Source organism: Hydractinia symbiolongicarpus, chromosome 8 (assembly GCF_029227915.1).
Source record: "Hydractinia symbiolongicarpus strain clone_291-10 chromosome 8, HSymV2.1, whole genome shotgun sequence".
Taxonomy (NCBI): domain Eukaryota; kingdom Metazoa; phylum Cnidaria; class Hydrozoa; order Anthoathecata; family Hydractiniidae; genus Hydractinia; species Hydractinia symbiolongicarpus.
Genome location: NC_079882.1, coordinates 8,978,833 through 8,997,578, shown reverse-complemented (window position 1 = coordinate 8,997,578; position 18,746 = coordinate 8,978,833). Strand labels below are relative to the sequence as shown.

Genomic DNA, 18,746 nt, shown 5'->3' with positions numbered 1-18,746 from the left:
TTCTAACCTTGGAAACATTTTTACTGGGCTCAGTGAGCTTGGAATTTTTTTTATGAAAATCATGGAAAGTCATTTCGAAATATTTGTGACCACAAGTGACCACTTAATCAAGACAAAAGCATACATTTTTAATATATATATGACATGGACATCATCGAAATTTATCAAATCCTATCCTATATTGTATTTTCACTTTATCTTGCACAGCTTGGATTTATATACTTAATAATTTAACACATTTGAATTCTTTGCAAGACTTTTTATTCCAAGGTTTATGTTCTGCCATGTTTGGAAATATAATGACATTATCTTAGACGTCATTCAATTTTATTTTTATTTCAATTGTTCTCCAATGTGCTAAAAATCTTTGCAAATTTTTGTGGCAATGCGCTGTCTTATTTGTTACTTTTGAAGAGGGAGTGTTAAAAGAATTTGGCCTGTGAAGAATATTAATAGTTGTTAATGTGTTGGGCCAAAAAAAATAATGGTGTATCTTTTTGCATGGAAATAGCAAAAAAATATACATAGTATTTCGAGGATAAACAACTAAAGGTAACAACATCTCAGTCTATTTGTTCTATTTTTCAACTATTCTTAGCTGTGTGTGTTTTTAACAATCATTTTAAAATCAGGCTTACTGCAAAAAACACCATCATTAGATATGAATTCGAAAGGAAAAAAAAGAAGAAGAAAACGAAAGTTAGAATTAACTAAACAAAAAGGTGAGTGCTGTAAACACATCTGTGATTGGTACACAAATCTGAACGTCTATGTGTTGAATAACAAGCTACTAAAGGATATTGTCAATATAAAACTGTCTAATTTAATCATATAGATATAACACAAAAGGGGGGATTCCAAGAACAAAATAAATTTCGTGACTTCGCAGTATCTCTTCAATCCTGTTCATATAAAAGACAACAGGTTAGATTGCTTACGTTAATGCATACATTTTAACAAAATATAACAAAAGAGCACATTTACTGATGAAATATACGGAAATAAAAATTGTTAGAGCATTTGGAAAATGTTGTTAATTTAACCTGTAGAATCGAAATGAGGAGGATATTGATGGATTTTCATCATCAGATGGTGGCAGTGATATTGATCAAAGGTTATTTACCTAATATTAGTCCCTACATGAAATAAATTCTTTAGCAGTTTATTATATAACTTAATGCTACTATTTTAGCAATTATATAAAAGAAGAACAAGCTCATTTTTCGACAAAGGTACATTTTATAAGTGTTTCCACCCCTACCCCCACTTTCGCTAAGATGAAGTGAAAATTCTATTTAACTTGGTTTAAGTCACCATTAAATTTCGACTCAAAAGAAGGGGTAGTATTTGTTTCTTTTTTTAGTTACTTATTTACTATCATAAGACCTCTTCCAAATTTTTAATAACACAAATAGAGTGAAATAAAAATTCTGCAAATTTGGTTAAATTTCTTATTGTTATTTTCTTGGTTAAAGAAATTTTTTTTATCCTCATTTTCTGATTTGTCAGAAATGTTGTGCTAGGGGACTTATAAAACTAGGGGTGTTTGGAGTCTTAGCTTCTGTATGGAACAAGTGGTTCAGGTACCATTCTTAAAGTGATTTGTTAGTTCCATCAGCTGATTTAAATAATGTTTATTTTAGAATAAAAGCTACTTCGACATACTAGATTGTGACGAAAGTGAGAAAATCAGATGGTCTGATAGTAGCATTGGTAGATATTTGCTCTTATTTGGGACACAAAAGGGTGACATGCGTTGCCATTTTTATAATTTTTATTACAAGTCACAGAAAACACTCTGGAAACGATTTTCTTTGGCTACATAATTTTTTTTTGACAGAATTAACTTTTGAATGTTCATCTAGAAATGGAAAAATTGTTAAAAATAGAAGTTAGTTTTTATTGGTACTTCAAAGGATAACTTTAGGTAATTTTTGGGAATTATTTGGTATATTTCTAAATTATGTCAAATAAGTAAAGACTATTCGCAAATATTTATTCAAGCGAAGAATCTTGATTTTTATTTTGTTTGTACTATAAATCCTGAAGGCTTGTAATTTTTGTGACCCACAAGTGTTAAAAAATATTTAAAAAGAAAAAGAAAATAGCTTTAAAGGGCAGAAAATACCTTCCAAATTTTGAAAATAGCTTTTAATACAAAAGTAATACACACCCATCAAAAAGAAACATAAAAAACCAAATGATATAAATGTTGCGCATCAGCTGATATGTATTGTACAGTATTATCTTTTTAATTATAAGACTGGTCAGTGCCTAAAAATATTTCAGGTAAATTTTCGATATATAATTTTGTTTGGGGTACAAGTAACCCAGTTTGACTGTACATTATAATTTTTTTCGCAAACAAAACAGTTTTACGAAAACGTTTTTCTTTGATTGCATGAATGTTGACTGACAAAAAAAAATTGTAAAAAATGGAAGTTATTTTTATCTTTTTTTAAACCTCTGTAAATTTTTGAAAACTGATAGATGTATTCTTTTAAAAAAAATTTCATGTGAAAAACAAGAAGAAAAGGATCATCTATTTTTTTCAAAATATTTTTTTTTAGATATAAAAAATATAAGGAAAAAACCCACAAAATTTATATTTAAATTGCATGAATTTACTACATGTTTTTTTTTTTTTTTTTTTTGTAAATTGTCTTTGCATTTTAGTGTTTCGAATGTTTTTAATTATATTAATTATGAAAACTCATCATAAAACTTCTTACATGTTTACTCGAAAACTCGTTGTTTTTCCACTGGTTAGTTTGTAAAAATTAAAAAGTTGGCCAAGAGTAAGTTCAGAATTGTACACATCAATGTCTCAAGATAGCCTCCTTAAATATCCTAAATAACCTAAAATTTGTACTCAAAATATTGCTTCATCCCGAAATCTAACATTGTTTACGGTAACATCCTTTTTCAAATAGTCCTTTTTACGGTAACATATTTTTCAAATAGTGAATTTTTGTTTTTACAAACTAGCCAGTGAATCATTCTTACAAAATTACCACAATTCGAAATGGACAGCTTTTTTGACACAGAAGCAAGGAAAAGCTGGATTATTAGTAACTTTGTTTTTTCCTAATATTTCTGCAAAATTAAAAATATGGAATAACTTTTGTACGTATTTAAGAAACCAGTTGTGAATTGTACACTATCTGATGGATAGATATCTTCAAAATTACAGTCAGATTGAAATTAGGAATACATTCCTATTTTAGAAGATATTCAAATACCTGATGAAAAAGAGGAAGAATCTTTCTCGGATGAATTTGTTGAAGAAAATCCATCTGAGATTTCGTCACGCAGACATATCCTTGTAAGTATATTTTCTTTAGTCACAAAAGTAGTTACAACAACAAAACACATTATTCAGATTGTTAGGTGGTTGAGTGACAGTATACACAAGTTTTTTATGGGAATCATTTTACAAGTTAAGGTTTGATAATTAAACAAAAAATTTGGAAGAATGATCATGTTATTAATTGGGACAATAAACAGATCATAGACTGAGAATCTGGTTGGACAGCCAGAAAAAGTGAAAGAAACCATAAGTAGTATAAACAGAAATACTCATATCAATAGTATTTCCTATCAACTTCCAGAAATATGGTTACCCGCACTTCGGAAAGCAAATATTTAGAAAAAAGTGCAAAATGGTTTGGGACAAACGTAACAAAAAAGCGAACTTTTAGAAAAAGAAACGTAACATAGAGCGAACTTATTTATATTAATAATAATATTAATAATATAATAAAATTTATTGCTTCCATCTGGATTCGTAAAAAAGTTAATTACTTTAATTGCTGTGATATGATTGGTTAATTTCGATCCTCTAATTATCTCTTCAACTAATAAATAGCCGAAGATAATTACAATCATTGCCCATCGATGACAGCTGTAGCTGTCAAAATGTAGCCTAGACTAAACTCGCTTGTTCATGACATGATAATATTTATATCAATCAATGACAATGACTGAACAGATAAGTGGTAACATTTTTTAAAAGAAAGTTGTAGCTTTTGTTCCTGTTAAGCATCTCGGAAATGTATATAGATTCAATACCTTTTGAAGTTTTTGTTTCTTTTTTTGCTCCTGTTAGGGACCAGCATATTTTAAAATAAGTTATGCAAAAATTTGTAAAGTTAATTTCCATCTTTTTTTTCATATTAATAGAATGTTTCAATTAAAGAATATGATTCTGAAAGTGAGGCGCCTGTAGAAAAGAAAGATAGAGTAGACATTGATAAACAGGTGGAAATTTTTGGATTATTTTTTTTATTATTATTATTATTATTATTATTATTATTATTATTATTATTATTATTATTATTATTATTATTATTATTCCAAATATTTATACAGGATATAGCCACCTCAGTGTAGGAAACACTGTTATCAATGTGGGTCCTGTGTTCGAAATGTATACATTAAGTATACATCGGTAATACCTACCCAATTTCCCTCACATGGCATGGGTTGACCCGTAGCTGTAGTAAAGACACTTGCTAATCATGCCCGCGCTGTGGACCGAACCACAGACCTTGTGATTGCGAAGCGAACTCCATAACCACAAGGTCACGCGCCACTTTTTTATTGTCAGATTCAAAAGATTTCAGCGAGATGTTGTCTATTTTTTGTCTACTATGAATAACTAAAACTACTACGCATATTTGATGAAAAATTGACCTTGAGTATATGTATGTAAAAAAATTTTATATATTATTTTTATATATTATTTTTATATATTATTTTTAGTAAGAAAATGAGCCTCAAAACCACAAAATCTTAGAAAATGCCTAGCCTCAGCGTATTAAGATCCAATTTTGGAGACCAATTTACAGTTACTGGATTAAAAAACAACACAATAATCCTTTCGATAAAATATCGTAGTTATTTATAAGGAAAACAAATAAAATAGAGGAATAAAAATTAAGAAAAAGAATAAGAAGTTATTCAATCTTAGTTGTAAGTAACTGTTTAACTTTTAAGACGTCACAAGATACGATTGATGCTTTATCACCTTCACCAGCTCTTCAAAATGTTCAATCATTGGTTATGTCAACAAAAACAGAAGTTTTTAACAATGAAGAATATGAAGAAGATTACGAGAATGCAAAAATGCAAGATGAAACTGCCAAGAATAAGAAAAAACCTCTCAAGTACCTTTTATTTCTATTCGTGTTTTGAATAAACGATTAAATGATTTCTCAAACACAGGAGAATGAGAACTATCAGTAAATATCAAGTTCTCAAAAATAGACAGTGGTTGATTTATTTTATTTATCTACCCATATTTTTAGCTAATTTTTTCACCAACATTAATTTCCTACCAATTTTTTTTATTAAAATTTTGCTGTAGTATTAGCTATAGTTTTTTAAAATTTCACACGAGTGACTAAATTAAAAATTGACTAGCTGACAAAATTATTTCTATAATTTTTCATTAACAATTTGCTTTACTCTTCTCCTGATAAAACATATGCACGTGTTTTCAATAAGGTAAAGGGTATTTGCAACTAATTGTTTTGTATGTTATATTAGAGGTAGACTTGTGGAAAGATTGCATATGCTGTTGACAAAAGAAAAATCTGATTTGACATTTTGGAAGCATGGTGCGAATGAATCCTTGTTGAGAATTATTAAAATGACCTAGTGGCGAAATAGCTAGCTGGAAAAAATGTCAATTAAATTAAGTAGTAATTTGTTTGTTTTGTTTAGAAAGTAAAAGAAGCTCAGCAGAAGCATTACCATTGCAAGTTATCTCAAAAGACACGTGTTTTTCTGTCACTTCTGTTTGCTGTCAATCATCATCTGGTATGAAAGTTTATTTAATGTTACCGCTTACCACGATGAAAAACATCTCCATCAACACAAACAGCAAACTTAGAATATATCCTCCATGGTAATATGTTTAGTGTTAATGTTTGTTTGCATGGTGTGAATGCTCTATTATATATACATTAAAAAGATTTATGTAATGATGAATTTTAACCGATATTAATTGCAAAAAATTTCAAAAATTAATTGTGCTTACAATAACATAAGAAAGTACTAGATTTTTGAAAATCCGTGGCACCACTGGTTGCCTTTTTGCTTGTCCCAGGCCTCTTATTTTTTTGCTGATGAAGATCAAATATCTTAGAATCTGCTCATTGGTTTGCGATAAAATTTTGTGGGTAACCTTATTGAGCTCTGTAATTAAATCCAACTTCATTTTTTTTTTTTTATCTCGGATTCCCTTTATTTTTTCTTATTGGTCCATTTAACAATACAGTTCGACCTGCTGCTCTGACTTTTAACCATTACTACAGGAAGAAGATGTTTTGCAGAGATTTGAAAACTATTGTGTTATTATGTACATATCATTTGGAAATTCTGTCAAAAGACTCAGTTATGTCATACAGTAAAGCGGAGGAAGGTAGGCACAGTTGTCCTGGCCTGGATCGTTATTCTTACCTTCAAAGTTCAAAATCAATATGTCACAGTGACTTTACCATGCTCACGTGTTATCTATGACTGTCTGTTGTTTATATTTACTGTTCTTTTATTAGATTTGCTTGCATTTTGCCAGAAGAATTTAAAGTTTCACACAACTTCCCAGGTATTTTTCACGCCAGTAAAAACATTCTCAATATCGCAACTTTATTAAAAACACTATTTTTGAAATTTGTTTTGTCCTAGAACACATCTATTGATGAGCAGGTCTTAACCGCATTAAGTGTGACTGACATAAATCAAGCTTCACCATCGAAGTATAGCACCATTTCTGAATCGGTTGATAAAGATGGCTACTCTGGTCGTTCATGTATTTACGGAAGAATTCAACGTGTGCTTATTAAAAAAACATCAAGAAACGACAGCGAAACAATTCTTCAGAAACCAAAATTCTTTTGCAAAAATTTCAATCAGTCTAAAAGGTGTTTGCGTAGTTTCGTTAATTTTTTTTAAAAGGTTGTTCTTCTTGTCGCATTATTTGTTCTTTCTTAAGCATTTATGTCTTCTTGGTGCAAGATAAAGAACATGCACTAGCGGAGGTGGAAATCCCAGAATGCATTGCAAAGGGAAATTTGCTTTGGTATGTTCATTTGATACATTTCAGTTGCTGTTGACGTGTCGACATGTAAACTTCAATGATGTGCGATCTCTTGTGTTTCTAGGAAGCAAGCTGTGGCGGAAGGAGAAGGCAAGCTTTGTTCTTTTCTTAACATTAAATTAGTGAACAGAAAGAGTTACAACAGGTAAACAAAATCCTAAGTATATAAATTTTTATTAATTTTGTCTTTTTATATACTTCATTTTTTTTATTGTTTTAGAAACCCAGTTGTTCTATCAATGATGAAAACATTTTTTCCAGACTCACAATCTTCTACGCAGCAGTCTGGTGAAGCAAGTCAAGACATACAAGTAAGTCAGTGGTTTGATCATAACCTAAGTTGATCCTTTTTTATACATTTTAAAGATTTGGAAAGCTTTAAAAGTTTAGTAAGGATTGCACGTTTTGTTTTAGGACATTAACACACAGCATTCGTTCATCGCACCGACCTGTGCATATACCTTCAATGCAGACCTGCAAAGTTCGTTGAATTTTGATGCAACACCAGAAGAATTTAGTAAGCAGGGTTTGTTGTGTTGATGTGTTTTAATGAACGAGCTGATTTTGTTGTGTTGATTGTTTATTTTCCATTTAGTTATTGAGTACCTCCCACCTAAAATCTTAACAAAAGGCGACAGTTTATCGAATGGTAGAGTTTCTATGGAAGCAAAGATTGTAGCTGTAACCAGCTGTAATGTGGAACTCGAGAATGTTTTAGATATATTGGACGTTCACTGTAGATTGCACTGTTTCTACACTTCTTCAGATAAGTTAGTCACAGTCAGGAAACTTCCAACTTGTTTCATTTCTAATTGCGCCAAGGATTTGTTGGTTAATGATATAGAAAAAGATAACAATTGCGTATTTCTCAAAGATTTAGGAATAAGAAGTAAGAAATTTCTACATAGCTGTTTCTACTTTACATTTCAGGAAATCTGAAATTCTGATATGTAATTTTACTTTAATTTTACATTTCAATGTTCCAATGCTATATTTATTTCGAAAAGGAGAGCTTTAAAGTCGTCAATATTGTCATGTCATTCAAAGCTTTAGTTGCATGACCTCTTGTTGTGGATTTTTAAATTTATTTAGAATTATATTGAGTATATCTATTTTGCACTTGATGAATTTTTAGGTGATGAATTAATAGCGGATAGCTACACTCAAATCATCCTCAAAGTGAATCAACCCACTGCGACGAAAATAAATAAGATGGATGTATGATGTCACAACTACTGTATATGGATTCTATGTGGTGTTATAAAAATGACTAAGACTTTTATTGTTTATTATATTTCAGGATTTGTTTATAAAATGCTCCAACCACATTCAGAAGTTTGCTCCTTGTATTTCTATGTTGAATTTATCTTCAAAGGTTGGCGATCTGGTGTCTCTTGAAGGTAAAAAATGAAATATATTACTTCTTTTTTTACTCTTTTTTTGTTATTTTTTGTAAATGTTTTCGGTTCGCTAGGCTCTATTTGTGGTGTTGACGAAGAAACTACATTGTTTTGGAATGCATGCAGTGTTTGCGGAGGAGATGAAGTGGGCCATGACGAGAAGAAGTATGTCTTTTTTATGCTGAGAAATTGCTACCTTATTGTTTCGCGCAAAAAAAATTCGTTAGTGCGCGAAATTTATTATTTACGATTAAAATTTTTTTAAGAAACAAAACTTATTGCGGAAAGGCGCTTAACGTACTTTTCCTTGTTTATTATTTATTTATTTTTTGGAGGGGGGATTGAAACTTGCGCGCAAAAAGTCGCGTGCAAAAATTAATACGCGCGAAATACGTTTACAGTGCTTTTGTGCTAGAATTAATAGGCGAAATATATGTAATTTTTTTTACGGAGCGAATATATAATATGCATGAAAATTATTACCAATAAGGTATTTGATTTTTGTTTTCATATATAGTATGTGTGTGTTTGTTTTATTCTGAAACCACCTTTCCATTTTGTCATCCTTGGCTGCTGCTCCCAGTGTTTGCTATCGGGGCGTGGAAGTTCAAATTTTCTTCTGGTCGCAATGTATATGATTTGGCAGTTTCGGAAATTACAGCTACAGATCTAATCGTTAATTTAAATGGAAATTGACCATATTGGGCGCCGATGCTGAAACGCTCGAAGGTGCAAACATGGCAGACTTACTGTCGAAATTCAGGATTGTTTTTATGCTTTAGGAATGTGTGGTGCAAGACATGCCGTGCAGTAGTATCCTCAAAATTGCGCATGCAGCTTGATGTGTTTATATACATGAAGTCGGTGTCGAAATTTTGTATTCTTTGCAAAGTAAGTTTTTCCTTCGATGACGATGATAGGTAGATATATTTGCTACTTTACGCCAGTTTAACAAAGGTATTATCGTAAATCCCTTTTTTCAGTTTCTCTACTCCTGGGAGAATTATTTATTCTAGTTCTTCAAAATGTTTATTTGTCAACAAACACAATTTGTCACTCTACTATTTTAAAAACTTGTCATTGTCAGTAACAACTTATCGAAATGTTTGTATAATCCTTCTTTTCTTGTTTAGCTTCTGGAAAAAACAATAACATCCCTACTTGCCAAACCTCCCGATGTAAATTTTGAAGTGAGTTTTATCATGTTTGAGCAATATTACCAACTCTTCGAATTCTAAGTTAACTCACCTCACTTTTGTTTATATTTAGGGCTATGACGTGAGCAGTATTCTTAACAAGTCATTGTCGCCGACACTCTGTGTTGTTGTTGACGTCATCAAACAAACTAAAGACGATGGCTGGAAAGTATTTTTGAAAGAAGTTGAACCACTATGCAACTTCGTTTCTACTTCGGTTTAAATTTATGAAGTTCATGTATATATGTTTCCAATCTGTTACTGTTGTTAGATATTGTATATAATAATTGTATGAAATATGAAACTATACAGTATAAGTTTGGATTTTTTTCTCGCCTCAAGAAAACTAGTCAATAAGCCCGTGAAAGAATCCACTTAGTCAGAAAAGCAATGGAAACACACAGGTTATTTTAGGAATTTTAATGACGTCAGCAGTGCATAGACTAAAAATTTTTTTGTAAAACATCACATCGAATTTTTTCTGGTTCGGTATTTTCACAACCTTGTCCCAGGGTCTTGTGCCCCCTAAGTCGTTATTACGGAGTGGCCAACAATCTTTTTGCCGTAGTCAACTTCATCAACAAGGCAAAATGTCCTGGGAATGAGGATAGTATTTTCACTCACAGACAAGCTTTCCGTATTTATATTATCAGAGACTAGTCATTTAAGCCTGTGGAAAAATCCACTTAGGAACATTAAAAAGCTCCTTTATTTAAATTTGATGACGTCAGCAATGACTAACAAAGTAGATTTAAAACATTTTATAGAACACGAAATGCTAATAAGAATAACTTATAAGGTCATGTGGTTTCAAAAAACAGTTGAGGAGATGGATTTAAAAACATTTGCTAAAATTAGCAAGGAGCTGCCTAAACACAAAAATTAGAAATTTGTATACCCGTTGCCTTCATCCTATAGATCTTGAAACGCTGTTTATGAAAATGTCTAGGATTATGAACTTTTGACAAACAGTTACAGAGATATTAAAGCTTAAACGCTCTTTGCAAAATGAATTTAGGGATCCAGGTTTGAGATACTTATGGTGGCAGCGCATTCGGCTTGTGATCATAAGGTTTCAGGTTCGAGTCCACATTCGGGCGCATTTTAAATGTAGTGTTGGTACCATCTACTGACCGCTAATCGGCTACAGTCGTAGAGGAGGAGGAGCCAGCCGTTAGGGTGAAACGCCAAGGAAGTTTAAACTCTTGTTACTTATTTGCGTACTTACATATTTCCGATTCCATACACGCATAAAAGAACTCTGTTTACATTTTATAATACCGTTTTTTAAAATCATTTATCCTTTGTTGTGTAAGATACAATGTTTTGGTTAAGAATTGAAGAGTGAAAATTACGCATAATGTTCAAGATTTAAAATTATATGAACACTGTGGAGAAAATTCAAAATATAAATCATATCAAACGTAGAAGCATATTGCACCCCTGCAATATGTGGGATTTGTATTTTATATGGTTACCCTAACTAATTTCGAGGGTTATAATTTGTCAGTTGTTTCCAGGTGTGACCACAAAGGCAATTCTAGATTGTTTAAAGCTCCCATATGAGCTGCAGAAACTTTTTTAATTTCTTCCCAACCGGACAACGCCCATGGTGTGTATGGTTGAGAAGAATACACGACACCATTTGGAGGTTAGTCGAACGCTCTCTACTACTGATTACTGAGCTAAACTGGTTCAGATGCTCATCCCTTTCTAAAGATGAGCATCTGAATTTTTTTCGTCTTGCTTAGGGAAACGAGGGCTGAAAATATTTGCGACCGTGGATTTCCTATTTTTTTAGATATTTGACAAAACAATGCTACGAATTCGTAATTGTGGCCGCGAAATTATTTTACCCTCCTTTCCGAGACCAGCCGGCACTGTAATTCCAGTCCCCCTTTTTAGAGTTGGCTGTTGCAAAAAATTGATACGACCGACTCGCTACTTTGGCCAAAAAATACTTGCTTGTTAGGAAAACGTTTTTTGTAACCACCTTTCTGAGACCGGCACGGTAATTCCGCCACTCCTTTCTAAAGTTGGCCGTCGTAAAATATTGTGGCGAACTTTTGCGATGAATTCGAAGTAACACGGATTGTTTTTGACCCTCCTGCCTGCCATGCATGCATAAAAAAGAGATGAGAAAAGAACATGGCCAGCGAGAGCATGTCTTCTAAATCAATAAAAAAATACTGCAATAAAGTCCACTATACCGTAATTGCCATTCCGTAAAGTCTCCGTAATTGTGGCCAATCTTACCTTAATTCATATTTACCTTAATTCATATAACTTGTTTAAAACAGTGTGGCCATTTTATTGCAAGGTCTGCAAGCAATGGGAATGCTTTGCTAAAACTGTGGAGAGGGTTCGATGGTGTAAACATTGCGAGAGCGAGGTGTGAACATTTGTGAATAACATATTAGATAACAGGTGCATGAAAATGCTACGTGATTATGTGGATAAAAAATAAGAAAAAAATTTTGTTGATATTTTCATACTTTATATGCATAAAAAGAATTACTTAATTAGTTACTTAAGCATAGCTTAGGCGGGCTTAGCTCTCTTTCTCTTGAGCTTTTGCTTAAGCTGTGGATATTTGTTTACTACGACGCTATTCTTTTTTCCCTTCTTCCTTTCCTTTTTCCCTTCTTCCTTTCCTTTTTTTCCCTTCTTCCTTTCCTTTTTTTTAATCCCACCTTCCTTCAGTCAGAGGGAAAACAGTAAATTAGGATATCATAAACTAATTAGGCTATTTGCCAAATTAGGAGAAGAATTCCTAACCTAACCTAACTTGGCTATGCTATCCTAATTAGGCTATGAAAATTTAAAAGCAAAAATACCACCATTAACAAGCTATCCACATCTTTATTTCACTGTCTTTGTGCAGCCAAATTTCAAAACTTTGATATTTGGAAAAATTGCATTTGTAAAATCAACTACAGGTGCTTTAAGCTGAAAGCTTAAAGTGCCGGGTTTTTTCGTAAAAGACAGTAGCCTTAGAGTGCCGGTTTGTTTGCAGTGATACTTAGAGAACCGGGTTTTTTCGTAAAAATAGGGTGCCAGGTTTTTTGCAGTGATACTTAGGGTGTGCATAGTTTACATGGCTAGTCTCACAAATATCGATTGATATACCCTGTCCATTATTTCCAGGAGAGGCCATGGCTTAGATGGAGAGTCCTAGAGTATTTAATGCTCTTTTTGAGCTACGCAGACCCAATTAGAGCCCGCGCTCTACTAGACAACCCCCGGCAACATCCAATGGCCCACACAGTGTGCCATTTTCCCAATTTCTCTCACATGGCTTGGCTTAACCCGGGGCTATGGTTACATTCACTCACCCATGATGAATCGCCGTCAAGAGAAATTGAACCCCGGTCTCCTGCACAGAGTACGAGAGCTATAACCACTAATCTACGGCGCCCTCTAGGGAACCGTTTTGTTCCGTAAAAATTAGAGCGCTAGGTTTTTTGCAGTGACACTTAGGGAACTGGTTTTTTTCGAACAATTAGTGTCGTTTTTTTGGAAGATACTCATTAAACTTAGAGTGCCGGTTACTTTGTACGAGACAAGGTTACCTTTAGACTGTCGATTTTTGTAGAAGATTAGGTTAACTTTAAGTGCCGGTTTTTTGTAGAGATATTGGAGTGCCGGTTTTTTTCGGGAGACTCATTAGGAAGGAGTGCCGTTTTTTTCATGCGATTCAATAGACTTAAAGCACTGTTTTTTTCTGTTTTCCCTGAATGCCAGTACAGCCAGAAAAGTTTAAGTTAAATAGAGCTGGCTATTCTTTTGGATCTGGATTAACTTGTCCAAATGACCAACATATTTGAATTCAGCACAAAATTATATAGAATCGTGCAAATTCTCAAGCTTATACCCTACATACAGCTGCCTCTGTTACATAAAGTTAATGCTTTGTGAAGTAATTACCACACAAATCAACTGCAGTGAATATGTTTCACTGCAGTTAAATATTAGGGTCAAACTCTTATAAAATTTATCAATAAATCCTGTTCTAAATAATCAGAATCAAATTCCCTATATAATTTATGCTAATAAATAAATATGCCACTCATTTTCTTCAAAAGTTTCTTTTTTCTTTTTTAAATTTGATGATGTTAACCTGGATCAGAGAATTAAGTAATCATTTTTATATTTATTTAGTTAGTAGGTAGGCAACGTATTACAAGAATTTTATTGGTAAGACGTTAATACTCACATTGCCTACAAGAATTGTACAATAGGTGTAGGCAGGTAAGTTTAAGGTTGCCCACTCACTGAAAATGAATAAAATTTGTGACTCTACAACAAAAAAGGTAATCTGCGAAGTAGTAATACTTCGATTGCTTTATAAATGACTTATGTAGGGTTTTAAGGTAAAACATCAGTGCTTTACTACAACCAAAAAGCATCATTTTCCACTGTGACCGACGAAAAATATTTTGTATAACTGTTGCACATAATTTGTAAACAGATCTTTATTCTTAATTATGGCATAAAGCCGTACATCTAAACCTAAAAGATATAATGAACATAATGACAATTCTCTCCCTCTCGAAAAAAATAAATCATAAAGTATGTTCAACAAAAGAAACTGCAAGAAGCAGGAACACAATGTAAGAATGTTTTTAAGGACAATGTTGTCAAACATTTGGAAGTGTCATTTGGCATACTGGTATATTTGTTCTAATTAACCAAAACTCAACGGTAATGCAACTGTTCTCTACCAGATAGTATACGAAGCAGTTTTTCAGCTAAAGCAGTGCCTTTAGTAAGGCAGTCAGCAATCTGATCACTTGATTTTGTAAGAATAAGTTCCCCGATTTCTCCTTTTTTGACATCTCACGAAGTGCACAAATATCAATATACAATTGTTTATCTTCTATGACGTTGGTATTTTTTACTGCTTCCACAAGTGATTTATTGTCTGATATACAGTTAATCGGTATATATCAGCTGATAAAAATCTCTTTAATTGGGTCTGATTAACATAGCATGTTCCACACCTTCTAATTGCTTTTCGCACCTAACTACATGTTTTAACTTGTGAGATCTCCAAATAAGTGGCGCAATTTGCTTTCACCATGCAGTAGCAGAACAAATCCACATTGTTGGCTGCCATTAATTAAATTGCCATGTGATGCATCACTGAAAAGTATAAGCGATGATACTTTAACTTCTCCAGTGTTTGAAATAACAATCTTTACTTCAGTCTGCTGTAGATGTTTGAGCTGCTTGTTCCATGTTTTATGCGAGTGCTTAAATCACAGGCAACGTAAGCAGAATCAGGTCTAGTTTGTTTTGCTGCCCATTGAATTTGACGTACTAAAGGCTTTTAAGTGACATGCTTCATATTGTGCAAGTGGAATTGTAGACGTATGGTCAAATTAATTGGTTTAATGTTACTATTTCGTAAATGTGCAATGACAGTGTCACGAAACAAATCACTTGCAACGAAGAAGCAATCATCAACATGACTGCAAATTACACCTTTGAGTAAACTTTTTTTTCTCCACATGTAATGCTTCTTGTAGCTCCAACTTTATCGAATTTGTTAGATAATGTCTCATACCAAGCGCGTGAAGCATCGCACAAACCATAAACAGGTGTTTTTGGTTTCTACAACTTGTCTGTGTTAGCTTATGGTGGCAGAAGAAGATGCACAGCTGTATTAATCTTGAAGACCTTGAAGAACACCGTTTTAATATCAAGACTGAATTCTCCACCCATGTAGAATTCAGACGAAAGGTCTCCTTGTTTACAGTTGGTTAGTCTGTTCAAATACCAATAGTGTACTCTTCAAAACCCTGAGCCACTAATCGTGCTTTAATTTCTGTTTTACCTTCATGACTTTTTTCAGTTATCACCCAGAAGGTTGTGATTATGTCTTGCCCTTTGTCTTCAACTTCATCATAAACATTATAATCATGCCATTTATTTAATTCTTTATGTTGAGCTTCACTAACATCACAGACGTTTTTACATTATATACTGACTCTGTGTTTCCCTTATTTAAATCCAAAATTGACTGTTCATTGCAAGGTGTGTAAACAACTTCTTGCTCAATGCTTGATTCATGTGTTGTTTCAACCTAAGCATTGGAAATAACAGGGATCTCATTTGTATTTGCAGCATGATCACTAGGACTGTCATCAAGTACAACTTCTGACAATGTGTTGATATTAAAATCGTTTGTGTTTTCAAGCAACCCATTCGCTACGCTGTTTGAAATCTCATCAACACAATCTTACTTTTTGGTTGTAGTTTTCTTCACTTGAGGGTTTCCACTTGTGCTTTCCTGACAACTATGGTGTCCCTTCACTGATTGCAAGTGACAAGGACTTATTCGAACGTAAGTTCCCCCGTGTTTAATAAGGATCTATTTTCCATCAATTCCATTTACACCAGGTCCTCTCCACTCTTTCTCCCCAGGTCGCTTATAGTATACCAATTCACCATTGTAAAAATCTTTGCTGGTAGATGTCTGTGTTTGATGACTGAGTGCTGCTTTAATTCTCCTTGAAGATTCACTTTCAATAAGTACTTTGTGAGCAGAACGCAGGGCATTCAGTGATTCGCAATTAATTGACGGGATATAACTGTTTGAAGAGCAGGAGGCTTAGCTGTAAGCACAGATAGGAGAATTGGATTGTGTCCAAATACAAGCTGATTGGGGCTGAATCCATGGTTATTATTCTTGGCACAAGTGGTCCACATAATTGCATTTTCAACAGAACAACTAGTGTTGTTGACAATTTTCAAAATAACCATTTGACCATGAAGCTTCTGGGATGTTATTCTAAGTTATATTCTGATTGTTGTGTTACTTGCCACCACTGTTGCAATTTTAGAGTTTACTGTGTAGTGATTGAGATTTGTTTTGGGCTCTGTGAATGTTACATTTGTGGTGTATTCTTTTTTGCGATGGTACTCTTTGAAGTATTATACACAGTAACAGATTCTGATTCCAGTTCATAGACTGTTGATATTATCTGCAGGACGTAAAATTGCATTGTCTTTTGTATTGTCTGAGAAAAATCTCCATACATTTAACTTTTTAAGATTTCAAGATTGATTCCTGCAAGAATTATGATGTTACAATCTGTCAGCAAATTCATGAAATTTACTAAAAATATACGTTGTTAATGTAAGAACTAAATAACATGAAAAAGTGTATAAAGATGAAATTTGTCCAGTTGTTGAATTTTTCTCAAATATTTGGTGCTTCACAGTTTGTAATAAAATTTAGTTATTGTTCCTTTGCCATAACAAAATTGCTCGAATTTATAACAAACTTTGGACAGCTGATAACTGTTACTGTAATCCTGGTTGTTTTACAATATTTCTCAGCAATAATTGTTTTTTTTAACTGTTAAAAAAAATTGATTTGGACAGCCATTTTGTAATTCTTAACTTCATTTTGACTGCCGAGGGTGAAAGTGAAAGCCTGTAGCAACAAATGGCCATCACCAAGTTCTTTACTTTTCTCATATCTCTCATCCAATCCTTCCTTTATCATGATTGTACATGTTGTATGATCTTTTTTAATTATTTGCAATAAGTAACAATTAAAGATATGATTACCAGTCTTGGTCATGAATACTTGCACCCGCGTGCGGTTGTACATACGCCTACACTAATACAGGCGTGCGATCAGTATTGCCCGTCTAGCCTATGATTTTGGCGTGCAATTATTACATTCAGGAGAGCGGCAGCGCAGAGTTTTTGAAGCATTGTTTTTTACTTTTTATTTGCTTCTTTTTTGTTTGTTGACTTATTTATTTCAGCAACAAAATGTTTACAAACCATGTTCACAACAAGCTGCCATATTGAATGAAGCATATGAAAAATGAATAACCAACTTTGATCCAGACCCCAAACAACCAAGTAGTAAATGCAGGCTTCTCATTTTGAGGTACGTGATCGCGTTCCTTCGCCCTATCGTGTACCTAAATTACATGAGGTACGGGAAGAACCGAGTACCTCCGTTAACAGATTACTTTTAGATCTAAGAATTATTGAATAATCCTGGCCCTTTTAATCCATAAGCAAGTCTATTCATAGCCAACCTCCCCATCCTAGCTAATTCACCGACTCCTGACTTAGTTAAAAGACATAAATCTCTTTTGCCTGGCCCCTTCGTCGTTGGTAACCAGGTCTTACCAAGAAATCCAGCCATGCGGTTCTTAACTAATGCGGAGGTGAATGCCGACGGAGCACGGATGAAGCAAGTCTGCAAATATGCACTTACAGGCAGAATAGACATTTTATCATGGATTTAATGGATGCAAGTGTTATTTAAACAACTTTAGAAACAAAACCCACGTGCTGTTGTCTCTATAAATATACAAAGTTTTGGTATATATTTTTAATGAACTTAAAGATTATTTATACATCGCTGCCTGTTTCATAACTATCACTACTCTCGTTACTCTCTTCGTTGTCGCTGTTGCGTGTATCGTGATCCATACCTGTTACTAGAACAAGTGTCTCCATGCTGACAAACCTCTTCTTCTGCATGTATGAATCGACTGCGCTGTTCAAAATTTCTTCTTTCTCTCCATCACTCCACATAATACTTTCTTTTTTCCAAGATAAGAATGTAGATACTTCTATGGAAATCTTTTTTTGTTTTTTTGAAGCAGAGGCCATCTTTCAATGAATGTCGCATGTAGCTAATTTTACTGTGATTTTTAAATAAAGATGCTCCCCCGTGAATACTTAGAACGTTGTTTGTTCGATTGAATGTTCAATTAGAACGTCTTTTGCTTGATTGAAGTAAACATGTTATGCTGCATTTTTCTCACCTGTTTTTTTCACGTCACACAAAAAGGTTATTTGATCTTTGATCGATGGGTGGTTTATTTCATTCGAAACTGATGGATCAAATAAATTTATTAATTCAACTCACGAAAAAAAAAAAAGAAAAGAAAGTAAACATAAAATAAACATGTCACTAACTAAAATTATTCAAGCAGCAGAAAAATTGCGGTGCCTTTCGATTCGTAATAATGATCGACAAGAATGTATATCGTATTAAAAAAAAGTCAA

General features: G+C 33.2%; 1 protein-coding gene across 1 annotated transcript; it reads left to right on the top strand.

Moving 5' to 3' along the window:
• The first annotated feature begins 476 nt into the window (after positions 1–476).
• Positions 477–10,015, top strand: LOC130654111 (DNA repair-scaffolding protein-like). Its single transcript, XM_057456641.1, has 24 exons — positions 477–722; positions 836–924; positions 1,050–1,114; positions 1,193–1,232; positions 1,644–1,713; positions 3,228–3,325; positions 4,183–4,260; positions 4,999–5,168; positions 5,551–5,621; positions 5,728–5,911; positions 6,321–6,427; positions 6,561–6,610; positions 6,691–6,926; positions 6,998–7,084; positions 7,167–7,247; positions 7,323–7,413; positions 7,517–7,619; positions 7,698–7,991; positions 8,238–8,320; positions 8,403–8,502; positions 8,577–8,667; positions 9,285–9,393; positions 9,636–9,692; positions 9,772–10,015. Exons 1-24 carry the CDS (start codon positions 662–664, stop codon positions 9,919–9,921), a joined length of 2,565 nt encoding a protein of 854 aa, XP_057312624.1. The 5' UTR covers positions 477–661; the 3' UTR covers positions 9,922–10,015.
• The last annotated feature ends 8,731 nt before the right edge of the window (positions 10,016–18,746 follow it).

What these genes read in the sequence shown, in the direction of transcription:
- LOC130654111 (XM_057456641.1), top strand. Translation starts at nt 662, where the DNA reads ATGAATTCGAAAGGAAAAAAAAGAAGAAGAAAACGAAAGTTAGAATTA. An exon ending in GGCAGTGATATTGATCAAAG is followed by an intron (nt 1,115 to 1,192) that starts GTTATTTACCTA and finishes CTACTATTTTAG; the next exon opens with CAATTATATAAAAGAAGAAC. An exon ending in ATACAGTAAAGCGGAGGAAG is followed by an intron (nt 6,428 to 6,560) that starts GTAGGCACAGTT and finishes TTCTTTTATTAG; the next exon opens with ATTTGCTTGCATTTTGCCAG.